The 12871-nt window shown below is 35.1% G+C and overlaps 1 protein-coding gene across 1 annotated transcript; it reads left to right on the forward strand.

Annotated features, from left to right (window-relative positions):
• Positions 1–412: 412 nt before the first annotated feature.
• On the forward strand, positions 413–1874 carry LOC149667655 (putative glutamate receptor). Its single transcript, XM_089840919.1, has 5 exons — positions 413–487; positions 600–764; positions 833–959; positions 1273–1502; positions 1605–1874. The coding sequence occupies exons 1-5, from the start codon at positions 413–415 to the stop codon at positions 1872–1874; spliced, it is 867 nt and encodes a 288-aa protein (XP_089697045.1).
• Positions 1875–12871: the final 10997 nt, after the last annotated feature.

Raw genomic sequence — 12871 nt, forward strand, 5'->3', positions numbered from 1 at the left:
TAAGTTGATGTTAAAAGCTTTCTTGGAAACCTCGCTTTTCAAAAAAAGTGTGCTACTTATTGTTATCTAAGACCATTAAACACAGATGGACTAGAATGGAGATAAAGCCGCGACCAGTATTGAAACAATCAAACAACCTGGCGCATGAAGAGACGACATTAGGCCTGTTAAGGCTCGATAGTCTATGTTAGGTTCACTTTTAAAAAGTTGATATTTGGGGTTTGGTATTTTGTAGAAATGAATGCCTTTCATATGGGATTTATCAGAATAACATTAATAATTTCTAGCGCACCTTTTGCTTGGCATCTTAAATACCCAAACTAATCCTTCCTTTAAATTACTTATATGAAATCGAACATAAAAGGCGAAAAAGCGGAGAGGAAAAACCTAACCGTACCTAGAGCGTACAATCATGAAAATTCAACAGAGCAGACGACATAATAAAGGATACATAATCTATCCTTTGAAAGGTTTCGGGACACTCCCGGTAGGGGCGATGATACGCGCTGAAGTTTGACGATAGGGGTTATAGCTTATCATTCTATTCCATCTGTGTTTAATGGTCTTAGTTGTTATTCACCGTGTTTTCTAATATTTAGGAGGGAGATTTGGCCATATTTTCACTTTCGGTCACCGAAGAACGCCTTGAAAAGGTCTCATTTTCGGTACCATACTTTTACACTTACGCTACATTTGTCACTAGAAGATCAACGACGCTCGAAAAAGGAAACTTTGCGTTCTTTTACCGACAGTTTACTTTTGAGGTGCGAAAAAGTAACGTTTCAACTGACGGTGTTCTTAACAAAAACTGATAATTACTTCTGAAATTTAGGTTTGGATTTACGTCATCGTGGTATCATTGGCTGGTTTTATCTTGTTGGAAATTCTTAAACGCAACAAAATTGGAAATTTCAAATACATCAATGCATGGCACGCCATTAAGTTAATTGTTCATGGAGGTATTCTATGAATATTTACCGCGTAATATCAAAAGCATATATTTTATAACAAAAAGTCTCGGATTCTCAATTTTGTCTGTGGATGTCACCTTATTAATGTAGCGTGAAATACAAGTCGAGCTCTCGCTAAATCCCAGACCGTTTAAGCTACGCCATTTTAAACGATATGCATTTTTTAGCCTTAAATGGCCTATACCTGCTTGATCCAGACTTTTTGTTTTAATAAGTATAATTTTGCAAAAATATATCGTATCTGTTTTCCTGATGAAATAGTTATTATAGCAAAAATAATGTCATACTTATGGTTGTTCAGGTAAAATACTTGACTTTCCGAGTTCTCCATCGGAATATTTCTTGTACGGCGTCACAACAGTTGCACACGCTATTCTGATGACTTTTTACTGCAGTCAACTGACCACTTCCGCTTCGGAAGTATTCGGAAGCAACCCGATTAACTCTGTTGAAGATTTGACTCAAGCCGCAAGACAAAAAGGATATACACTTGGATCCGTAGAAGGATTTTCTTACAATGAAGTCATCATGGTATTAATCCCTTATTTAAACACTACTAGTCCTTTAATTAAACACTACTATTGTTTTTAATGATTATCTCGTTATGTACCATTTAAAAATATTATTTTACAGTCGAGTTCGTATTTGAAGAAGCTACAGGATTCATTGGTGAGATACCACCCCACCAACGGACTCAAAAGCTACTCGAGCGCTTTAAATAAGGTTTTGACTGAGAATTTCGCCTTTGTCTCATCACGTGACGAAATTCAACAATATTCCTTGAAAGAGTATGGAAATCGTAGCAACATCTTTCACATCGATAAAGAAAATATCTACCCCGAATACTACGCCATCGCCCATGCCAAAAATTTCACCTGCAAAGAAGAACTAAACAAAATGTGAGTAAATTTCGAATATAACGGTTTATGACTATGGCAACCTATACTTTGGGACGTCAGAACTATGGGCTCATAAGATACTAGCAACAAAGAGTCCAGGGCGTTGTCCAACATTTCTGGCATCTATTTTATAATATGGCGGGTGGGGGCGTATTCAACCCAAACCCTAAAACACCCATAAAACACTACATAGGATATTGGAAACCATTATACTAAGTATTGATGAAATTGGTTAGAACTATGGCCTTTAACCCGGGAAATGTTTTAAATTCCTGGCCGCCATTTTTAAGGAAAGAGTCGGAGGAAATTTTTATAACGGTTTTGTTGCAGTATTCTGAACATTTTTGAATCGGGCATCATCTCAATATGGAATTTGAAACTGAGGCGTTTAATTGAAATGTACATTATCGCAGAGAAACAGCAAGCTTACATTGGTCTCCAAGATTACAACGTTATTCTAGAAAGCTACATCGCGATCTGCGGAGTCGCTATTCTACTTTTTACAAGAGAGCATTTAATTTCAAAAATCTTCAAGGCGAAAGTTCATCGCAACCCACGAATTTTGACAGAACTTTTTTCACTAAATTAATCACAATGAGAATTTCATGCGCAGCTGTGTAAAAGCATATATATATATCTAAATAAAAGAAAAAAATAGGTTAATTATTGAAACCCCAATTATTTAAAGTCTTTTTAAAGAAAACATTTAGGAGTAAGACATGCAGGGTGTTTCTGGAAAGTGAGCCATAAATCAAGGCGGATGTTCTTTGGGCGAATTTTAGTCGAAAATGTTCTTTAACATTTTGCTGTCCGGGCCACTGTTTTTGAATTTTGATTGGAGTATTTTACAGATGACCTCTCAAATGTAATTAAGAAACTAAAAGACAATTATTTCTAATTTAATTAAGGGGTTAATCCTAAAATACTCAAATCTTAACTCTAAAACAGAAGCCTAGACGGCAAAATGTCATGGAGCATTTTCGACTCAAAATGGTCCGAAGAACATCGCCCTTAACTTATGCCAGACTTTTCAGAATTCATTTATTACTTACAAAAATAAATTAATTAATAATAATTTGCATACACTTTGTGGTATAAAATTAAATTACGCGTCGTGTTGAGGTTTTTGAATGATGTCAATTTAGTGATTGGCTTTTAAAGAATAAATAGCTCTCACCGTTGAATCTAAATATTATTAAAATCGTAAAAAACTTAAATAAGCATTTTGTACGTAATTAAAGCAATCAATTAATTCATGCCCACCCGTTTTTGGCTTGAAATTAATAGCCGATGTTTGAACAGGCATTGATTCTCTCCTGAATGGTAAAACTTGTCTACTAGTTCCATCAAAATATTATAATTTGTGTGAACTTTTTTGTTGTTTTTATTCATTTAAACTCCAGACATAATAATAAAGGCTAATGGCAATTTCAAGAGCAACTTGATATCAGATTTCATTTAACTTTGTCTTAATTTACTTTCAAAGTAATTTACTTCGGATTTGGAAATGAAAGTTAGTATATACCCCCTGTTCGAGCCAAAAATAAACAAATTTACATAAACCACGCCCCTGAAATAAACAAATTTGCATAATTTGCGTATTTCGACAATAAACAAATTTTCATATTTTATTACTCAAAATGTACATATTTACGAAATAAACAACAACAAACATTTCATCAATCATACTGTTCAAGAATAAACGTGATGTCACGTGTACGAGTGACATTGAAAATCAAGGTGAGAAGGAATAATAAGACATTTGTATTAAGCAACTCAACAAGATAAGATGGCTATGTTAGCTACCGCTTACGATTCTTTTTACATTACTTTTCAATACCTACTAATTTATCAGAATTTTTCAGAGGGAAATTGGGAGGTTGGATTGTCAGAAATAAATATGCCTTCTAAATGGGATAAGATTACTCAAGGTTTCGATGAATTTTTCGTGAGAACAGTCGATACGGATTACGAGTATGAGTTAGGGATGGGAGATTTTGGTAATTTAGGGAAAATAGTTAAATACTAGTCGGATCTTCATCCGCCTTTTTATTTCAACAAAAGCGAATAAAAATATAAATTTTGAAATTCAAACAAAAGATGGAATGTCAATCATGAAAATTATAACTACGGTGAGTAATCAGACGACTATAATGTTTCCTAAACAATACTTTAAGATATTAGGACTTTCAGAATTAGATTGCGGTAAATGGATTAACAGAGATATTTACGTAGATGCTAATCCTTTAGAAACTGCTCGAGAAGAATTAGATACAATGAGCTTGCTTAAATTCCAAGTGAAACAATTTATACCGAGAAAAAGAGATAAATCAATTGATATTGACATGAATGTTGATACAGTTTCAGTGGAAAAGAAATCTTATACAATTCCTCACGGAACGTATGAAAATATAGATAAAGTACTAGATTCTATGAAAATGGTTTTACTGAAAGGAAGCGCAAATATTTTGACTTTGTTTATAACAATACCGGTACACTTACTCTTAAATGCGGTATTGGTCTCGTTGATGAGAAAAAACCTTGGTATCAAATCAGCGTAAATGAATCCAAATGTATGGATTACTGTACTATTATGTCTCGTAAAGATAACCCAGGACTAGGGCAAATGCTTGGATTTAATAATAGTCAGAAAGGAACGCAATTGAAGAATAATACAGAAAGTAAGTTTTTAGGAGATATAAATAGAGGTGTACAAACCTTATTTGTTTATACGAGTCTCAAATATCCTAAGGTAATAGGTGATACTTGGGGTGGTCTAATACGTAGCATTCCACGGCCAGAAAATAGTCGAGATAATAAACCTCACGTGTTAACATTTAATCCTATTAATTATTAACCAGTACGTTCAGTACAGCTTCAGGAACAAAAATATCATTCAAATTGGGAAAAACCGTTCCGACTTTACATTTTAGACGTATTATAACCATCTTGACACGAAAATCAAATTAAATTTCCAATTAAACCTTTAAATTAATAACGAAGTGCCTTAAATTACCCCTATAAACCTGATATTAGCACTTTAAACTTAAACCTATCCCTTTAAAACAAACTGAAAAGAAATTCACGGTTTCTAAAAATAACTACAATGAAATAGGAAATAGCCCCTCAATGTTGACACAGAACTTTCTAGAACTATCCTATACCCCTATATCCCCAGTGCAAAATGAAACACCTAGCAACGAAAACTTTTTCCAAGAAACCAGAGAAATACTAGCTTATTTAGACCCCCAAGCAACAAGACCTTGAGTCACTATCCTGGTACCTGGCCCGAGAAACTTCTAGAACATTTTTTTTAACCCTTTAACTGACCAATCCTATTTGGTCCCAAAACAAAAAGTTTTGCCCATTCGCTGTTAACATGAATACGCCCGGCTACGTCATAAATATGGTCCACTATTCGCCAAACCGAAGTCAATCAACAAACGTCATTATCCCAGAAATCCTTGCGAGAAACTAGAAGTTATATATACGAAGTCCCTCCTGTCCCATCGTCAGTCGATACCTGAAATGTCTAAACGAGACCCTGTCGGCTCACCCCCAAGAAATCTCTAAACGGACGGAGATTATTTTTTAAATCGAAACCTTTATTTTTATTCGATGTTTTTATTTTTATTCATTTGATACCTTTATTTTTCATCAAGTTGAATCGGAGAATATTTTAACCCCTAGAAGAAGAGAGCGCGCGAACCCTTAAATCGAGAAAGAAGAAAAAAAACATAATTAACCCTTAAATCGCGTAATCAGAGAAAAAAAAGATCCCGAAGAAAAACCCTGAAATCGAGAAGAAAAAAAAAGATCCTGAACCCCTATAAAGAATATGGAAGAGGAGCTACTTTGCGTAAGAAATTAAAAAACTTGAAACTATGGATAAAGAACTTGGACTATGGTTGACGGATTGATTCATTTCAAAAAAATCTAACTTTCTATTTTTGAACATTATTATTTTAGTGCATAACTGCACGATTTTAACCGAAACACCCCTAAAATTTAAATTTGAAACTTAAAGGAGACATTTCATAGAGGTTATAAAGTACAAACCTCCCTTAGATATAAGTTGATTTTTTTGTTTAATTTCTTTATTTTGACCCCCATAAAAGTGTGTGAAATTTTATGAACAAGATTGAATATTATGTTGAATATTAAAATTTGGATTAGAATCTATTTTGACTCTCACTTGACACATACCAACAAACGCGGTCACTTTTGATTCAGAAATTTTATAAGCCCATCGTTTCCGCTAAAAGGCCTTAACCCCCCACAACTGACTGCATTCTAACTAACATCTAGTCTAGCGTTTGCGAGGATGAATCATTAGTGAAAAAAGAGATTGGTGTTTGCCTTATACTTTAACCCCTCTAATAAGAATCGAACACCCCACCTTAACCCCTTAAAATTTTATAGAGCATAAAGAATAGGCTTATATGGCAACTTATTATGATTATTCGATATATACTTTGTTCCAGTATTGGTTATCAGCAGTGGCTTTCAGCACAAGCAAAAACTAGGTCGCTATGTAACGACGAACAAATATTTTGTTTCATTATACAGAATATCGCGTTTTACAATCATAAATATCAGTATTGCTTTCTTCTGTTGGCAGTACGCAAAAACCTACCTCCCATAGAGACCTAGCATTGCTTGTACTGACCACCGAAGCTGGAACAGTGTATATATCGTATCAGCTGCCGTCGGAGATAAGGAGTAGAGCGAGGGGTCCCTTACCAAAATGAGAGTCTTATTTTAGTATAAAGTAGTCTAAAATAAGGATCAAGGATATTTGGGTACCAAACTTGTCTCAAAAATTGTTAAAAAATATAATGGTTTCATATTGGACTCCTTTGAGACTAAATTTAGTCTTACATAAAAGGGCTCAGTTTTAGAGACTGTAAAAGGATTGCTTCTAGACTTGATTGAGAACACAAATCTGCGACTTATTATAGGACTCCTATAAGACATATTTTAATCTCACCAAATTAGGCTTAGTTTTTGAGATTGGAAAGCGATTCTTTCTAGACTTGATTGAGAACACAAATCTGCGACTTATTACAGGACTCCTATGAGACACATTTTAATCTCACCAAATAAGGCTTAGTTTTTACCTCTCCGAGTGACGTATGTCACGGAGAGGTTCTAAATTCGACGTGTCTGTCTGTCTGTCTGTCTGTCTGTCTGTCTGTCTGTCTGTCTGTCTGTCTGTCCGTTGTTATACCCACGTGACCGCGTTCGCAGTTTGCAGATCGGAGCAAACGTGTATTCAATTTCCAGACCGCATTTACAGTCCCGGAAATTGTATTCCACTTACAGGCTATAACTCCATTGTCTGTCTAACAACTGTTCATTTGTCCACCCCACATGGACACCAGTCTGAACTTTCTAGCTTCTAAACACCACCATCTTCTAGTCTTTCGCCCATTCCACATGGACACCAGTCTGTACACCTGGCTTCTAACACCACTATCTTCTGGTCTTTGTTTTTGTCCATCCCACATGGACACCAGTCTGTACACCTGGTTTCTAACACAACCATCTTCTGGTCTTTGTTTTTGTCCATCCCACATGGACACCAGTCTGTACACCTGGCTTCTAACACCACCAACATCCTTAAGGTTAAGACATACGCGGCGATCGGCTAGGGTTACGAGAAACGTCTAGCCTTCCAATGGAGGGGTCTTCCTCCAAGGTTCACGCAATTGCGATGTTCTTATCTACAGCCGCGATTCGAATCCCTTATATACTACCTATTTGAGTAAGTCGAAGCAACCGGCGTATGCTTCATTTCAAACGCCAATATTAGTCAAGTCTCTCTAGAATGTTTAATTGTTCTATATCAAAACGATGTAACGTTCAATAAGGCAAACAACTGACGAAGAAAATATTTAATATTAATTATATTTATTTTAATATTTAAGATAATCTTGTTTCTCATCTCAAAATTAATACGGAAAGAGTTAAAAAGCAGCTTATTTTTTTGTCTGTGTGTGTCCGTCCGTTGTTACACTAGTGCGTCGCGTTAGCAGTTAGCCTTGTGTTGATGTGTTAAGAAATCATACAGAACCTTAATATTCCCTTTTTACATAATATAAAGTGAATATGTGGAAGTATTTTTCGTAATTATGATGCATTTAGTAGTTTTGTAGCTTTAAAGCTCTGTTTCATTTTGATATTCCAAAGATTTTTTTTAATATTGTTATTTGAAATGGCTGTTTATATATTACTTAAGCTATACGACATCTGTATATAGAATAATCCTTGGTTTAGTGACTTCATGAAGAAACCTAAGACCTAGACTCCGGCGGGTAAAACAAGTATTATCCGCAATAGGCTTAGTGAAACAAAGTGTAAATTATTGAGGCCTGAAGTGAAGTAAACTTTTGGCTTTGATTTTCGTGTCTGAAATGAAGAGACATTAACGGTTCAGAGTGAGCCGAAAGTTAAATACACTCTTAAATAATCAGGTAAAGATTTTATAATAGAAGAAAAGATCATGGTGGCAATTAGATTAGTAAAAGGGCTAGTGGTAAACGAGTAGCTACAGACTTTTTATTCTCTTTACGGTGCGCTATGACTATTAGTGCGTCTGGGTATAATTTAGCTTTGGTGTTATTTAACGTTAACATTCGTGTTGGCAAACTAAGAATATTGTTGAGGTGAGACGAGACGATTGTGTTTACACTGAAAACCAGTTGTGAATGTAGCTACCAGAATATAGGGTAAACAGCTGAAGCGTAGACTTCATTTCCTGTTCTTTTCCCCATTGACTGATTTCCATGTGTCCAAGATTTATCCTTATTGGATGTAAAATGTCGTCTACTTTACTGTTTGCTATGTTTGGAATACTACTTCAATATTTCGTAAATTTTTACTTCAAAAAAGTGAAATAACTCCATATCTGGGTAAATAAGTTTGTAGTAGTAGACCTCTTGACTCGGAGAGGTAATATTTTGGTTTTCCCAACTTGTTGAGATTGGAAAGAGATTCTTTCTACACTCAAGAAATGGAAGTGTTAAAATGGTGTAAACACCGTAAAAACACCCAAAAGAGAGTTTTATTACGTTGAGTTTTTAGGGGCCAATTTAAAGTGTAAATTCGGTGTAAAATAACACCATTAAAACACCGTTTTGAAATTAAACATGTAAAATTATAGTATACTGCGGGTTTTTTAAAAAAGGTCTTTCATTTTCATTAATGTTTTAATATTAAAGTCAATCCGAACAGTAAAAAATTATTGAAAACCTTAATTTTTAAACGTTTTTTTAAAGATGATATTCATGAAAGAATATATTTTTATCCATTATATAAAATTAACAAGGAAATTCTTAATCAGGGGGTATTGTACATTCATAAAGCACTGCTAAACGTGTTAGGTGACACTCTTAAAAGTGTTATGCGACACTCTCGCAGTGGCGTCGCTAGGCCTTTTATGGGGGCTATAGCGCCCCCAAATTTAAAAGTTAGCCCCCTCAAAATAATCCGTAAACTATACCAAAAAATTGCTCGTAGCCCCCTAAAATTCTTTAACAATATAGTGTATATAAATTATAATGAAAAGTTCGTTAAGGTTCATCTTTGTAGAGATGAATTTCAATATCAAACAGTAGTGGTGACTAAAACCAAACGAAAACTAAACTTAAATAAGACGAGCGAAATTCTTTCATCTACAATTGTCTCATAGTCAATAACTCGGTTCCGTACTCTTTATCATAAAAGTTTGTATATCTTTAATATACGAAAAATAAGATTAAGCCCCCCAAATTTCAAGCCCTAGCAACGCTATTGCACTCTTGAAAGTGTTACGCGATACTCTTAAAAGTATTGTGTGACACTAAAAAAACGAGACTAGGCTAGGTACTGGCCTCACAGTAGGGCGACTATTATTATTATTGTTACAATTGGGGAGAGGGGGGCTCACATCCTTGCACCAATGTCAGAGGCATATTGTGCACCCACATATTCAGGCCTTGAAGAGACCTGTGGCCACGGTGTAGCGTAGAATTCGTTCCACCGTTATGGACTTTAGACGCCAGCTTGAGAGGCCAACATGTGGGGCACATGCTTTTGTGACATGTCTTATCTTTATTTTGAGTAAAATTAGAGTAGAAAATGGTTTTTTTTTTAAATATTTTAGAGTAGATTCGGTCAAACGCGTTTCGGGTGTTCGAAAAACTCTTCGTGAAAAGATATTGTTAAATTTAACGAGTTCGTTTGTATCTACTGCTGGGATATTATAGCCTCCAAAACCAATTTAACACCCGATGCATTTTTTACTAATTTAAAACTTTCTGCCTTTTCAGAAGTTATTAAGTCGGTGAATATGAACAACATATCATGCAGTTTCACGCTGGATTTTGTGCAGTTTCACATTGCATGAGAGAACTACCCTTGCCTAAAGGGTTATAGCTCTGCATGTTAGAACTGTCCTCTTAAGGTTCTCTCAAGGTGGAACCTTGCTATGAATATAGCGCTATTCGCGAATAAATCAAATACTCTGAAAGGTGTTATGCGACACTCATATGAGAGTAAAAAATTACCTTTTAGTTCGATATAAGAGTTAAAAAGGTGTTAAACTACACCTCTAATGCACCATTTTATTCTTATCTTTGACACCAATTGCTCAAATAAGTGTTATTAAACCCTTTTAGGGGTGTAAATGAACACCTGTAATGGTGTCAAATTTGGACCCATATAAACTACTTTTAAAGGTGTTAAGGCACACCCCATATTCTTAGAGTGTACCAGCATAGTTTTTTCCTTGTTTTTATTTTTGCAATTTGCAATTAAACAACAGAAAATCGAGGGAATCTTGCAATAGTATACAAGTAAGAGACTCCAGGGAATCTTGCAATAGTATACAAGCAAGAGACTCCAGGGAATTTTATAATAGTATACAAGGAAGAGACTCGAGGGAATCTTACAATAGTATACAAGCAAGAGACTCCAGGGAATCTTATAATAGTATACAAATAAGAGATGCGAGGAAATCTTACAATAGCATCCAAATACGACACTCCAGGGAGTCTTACTACAGTGTCCGAAGTAGAGACTAGAGGGAATCTTGCTATAGTGTCCAAAAAAGAGACTTAATGGAATGTCCAATTAAGAGACTCGAGGGGTACTGCTACAAGTCTTGTAAATTTAGAAATCCAAACTCAAATAAGTCTCGTTTTTGGACTGCCGGTGTACCTAGTGGGTACTTATTACGGTACTTAAGTCTTGAAATTCGAACCGCGATTTTGGCAAGGGGTCGGACGTTGTGGATAAAATGTACGGGATTTCGAAATACAATTTGATTTCGTCGGATTTTGATTCATTTAAAGATTCGATAAATTCCCACCGATTTCGTCGGATTATATCCGTGATTTCCACGGGTTTTGAGGTATTTCCTGTGATTTCCTCTTATTTTGAGATTTTTCTGTTGATTTCGTTGGATTCTGAGATTTTTTCTTGGATTTTGTGAATTTTTTAATTTATTTCACGATTTCTTTACTGATTTTGTGATTTCTTTAATGATTTTTTTATTTAGTTATTTCTTTACTGATTTTCTGATTTCGTTATTTCTTTACTGATTTTCTGATTTCGTTATTTCTTTACTGATTTTCTGATTTCGTTATTTCGTTACTGATTTCGGATTTTTGTAAAATTTCGAAATCAGCGAAATAAGTTTGATTTCTTTCCGGATTTCTGATTTTGTTATTGATTTCTTATTTCTTAAGTTGGATTTCGTGAGTGACCGACCCCTTGGAGTCGCCTATCCTATAGCGAGAAAAACAATTTTCTCACGCATTTATGATTTCACAACAAAACGAGAGGAGAGAGTCTCGTCTGGTTGCCATCCATTATGACAGTGCAGAGAATGTAGGGGAGAATTATACACCTTCTGTTTTGTTCTGCCAACTACTGTAGGTTCTTTACATGTACATGAAGGAAACAGATGGAAATCGGGTTTGGGGTAGGAGGGGTGTTCAAAGACTGGTAAAAAAGGAGACAGAAGTAGATTACCGTGGCGCTAAAACTTTATTTTTGAATTTCGGCTCTAATTTCCAGAAATCTTACGGTTGAAATGTATTTATTATTATCTGGGAGAGTTTCTAATTGTGTTTGATAAGGCTAAATATGTTTAAAATCATATTAACGGGTTGTTGAAAATAAAATTTAACATAGAGTTGTTGCTTTAAGTTCATTTACTTCTGGCAAGAAAATCTACGTGACGAATTCTAGGCGGATTTATATATAATGATAATGCGTGAAAGGGATAAAATAGTTCGGATAACAGAGACAGATAGCATAGCATCACTTGACGTGGGGCCTTGGGACTTGGGCTAAATATATTTTAAAAAGTGGAGAAGAAAATTTCACTTATCGGTTCTCATTGGGTACATTTTGGGTTACTATACCGAAGGTTTACAAATAACTAAACACGTGGACGTAGTCATGTGGTACACTGCAGGCTTGTGTTATGTGACTTTAGAGTCGCGTACAAGTAAAGTGTCTCCATCGTTATCGGCGTTAGTCTCTGTTGAATAGGAGAATCGTTGCCTACGGGAAGAGAATTAAGGCCAGTTCAAGCTTGGCTGAAGGTGGGGGACTTTAACCTATCGGGAAGAATCGTTCTTTGATATATTTCCTCGCGTGCTGGCGCTCTTAGCTATCCTTCTTTAAAGGGGTCATTCATAAATTTAAATTTGCTTTGGTTCATTGAGGTTTTAAGAATTTTATTATTGTTCTTAGATTTTATCTTGCAGAACTATATTGCAGACATGTAGATGTATTCTGATTTAAATAACACGAAATTTAAATATAATAATTTTACTAGTGAATCGACAATCGTACACAGCGCGAGAACAAAAGCCGAATAGCTTTCTAGGAAACGAACGCCAACCGAAATTTCTTTTTGAAAGACCCCCCACCTTTTTTTAAAACGGTTTTACCAGAGAGATTTTATATTCTATTCGTCTCTTTATAGTTAACACAGATATGTTGGGG

This window comes from Phalangium opilio, unplaced genomic scaffold, assembly GCF_054372755.1.
Source record: "Phalangium opilio isolate 3A_F unplaced genomic scaffold, DU_Popi_V2 ptg000056l_1, whole genome shotgun sequence".
NCBI lineage: Eukaryota > Metazoa > Arthropoda > Arachnida > Opiliones > Phalangiidae > Phalangium > Phalangium opilio.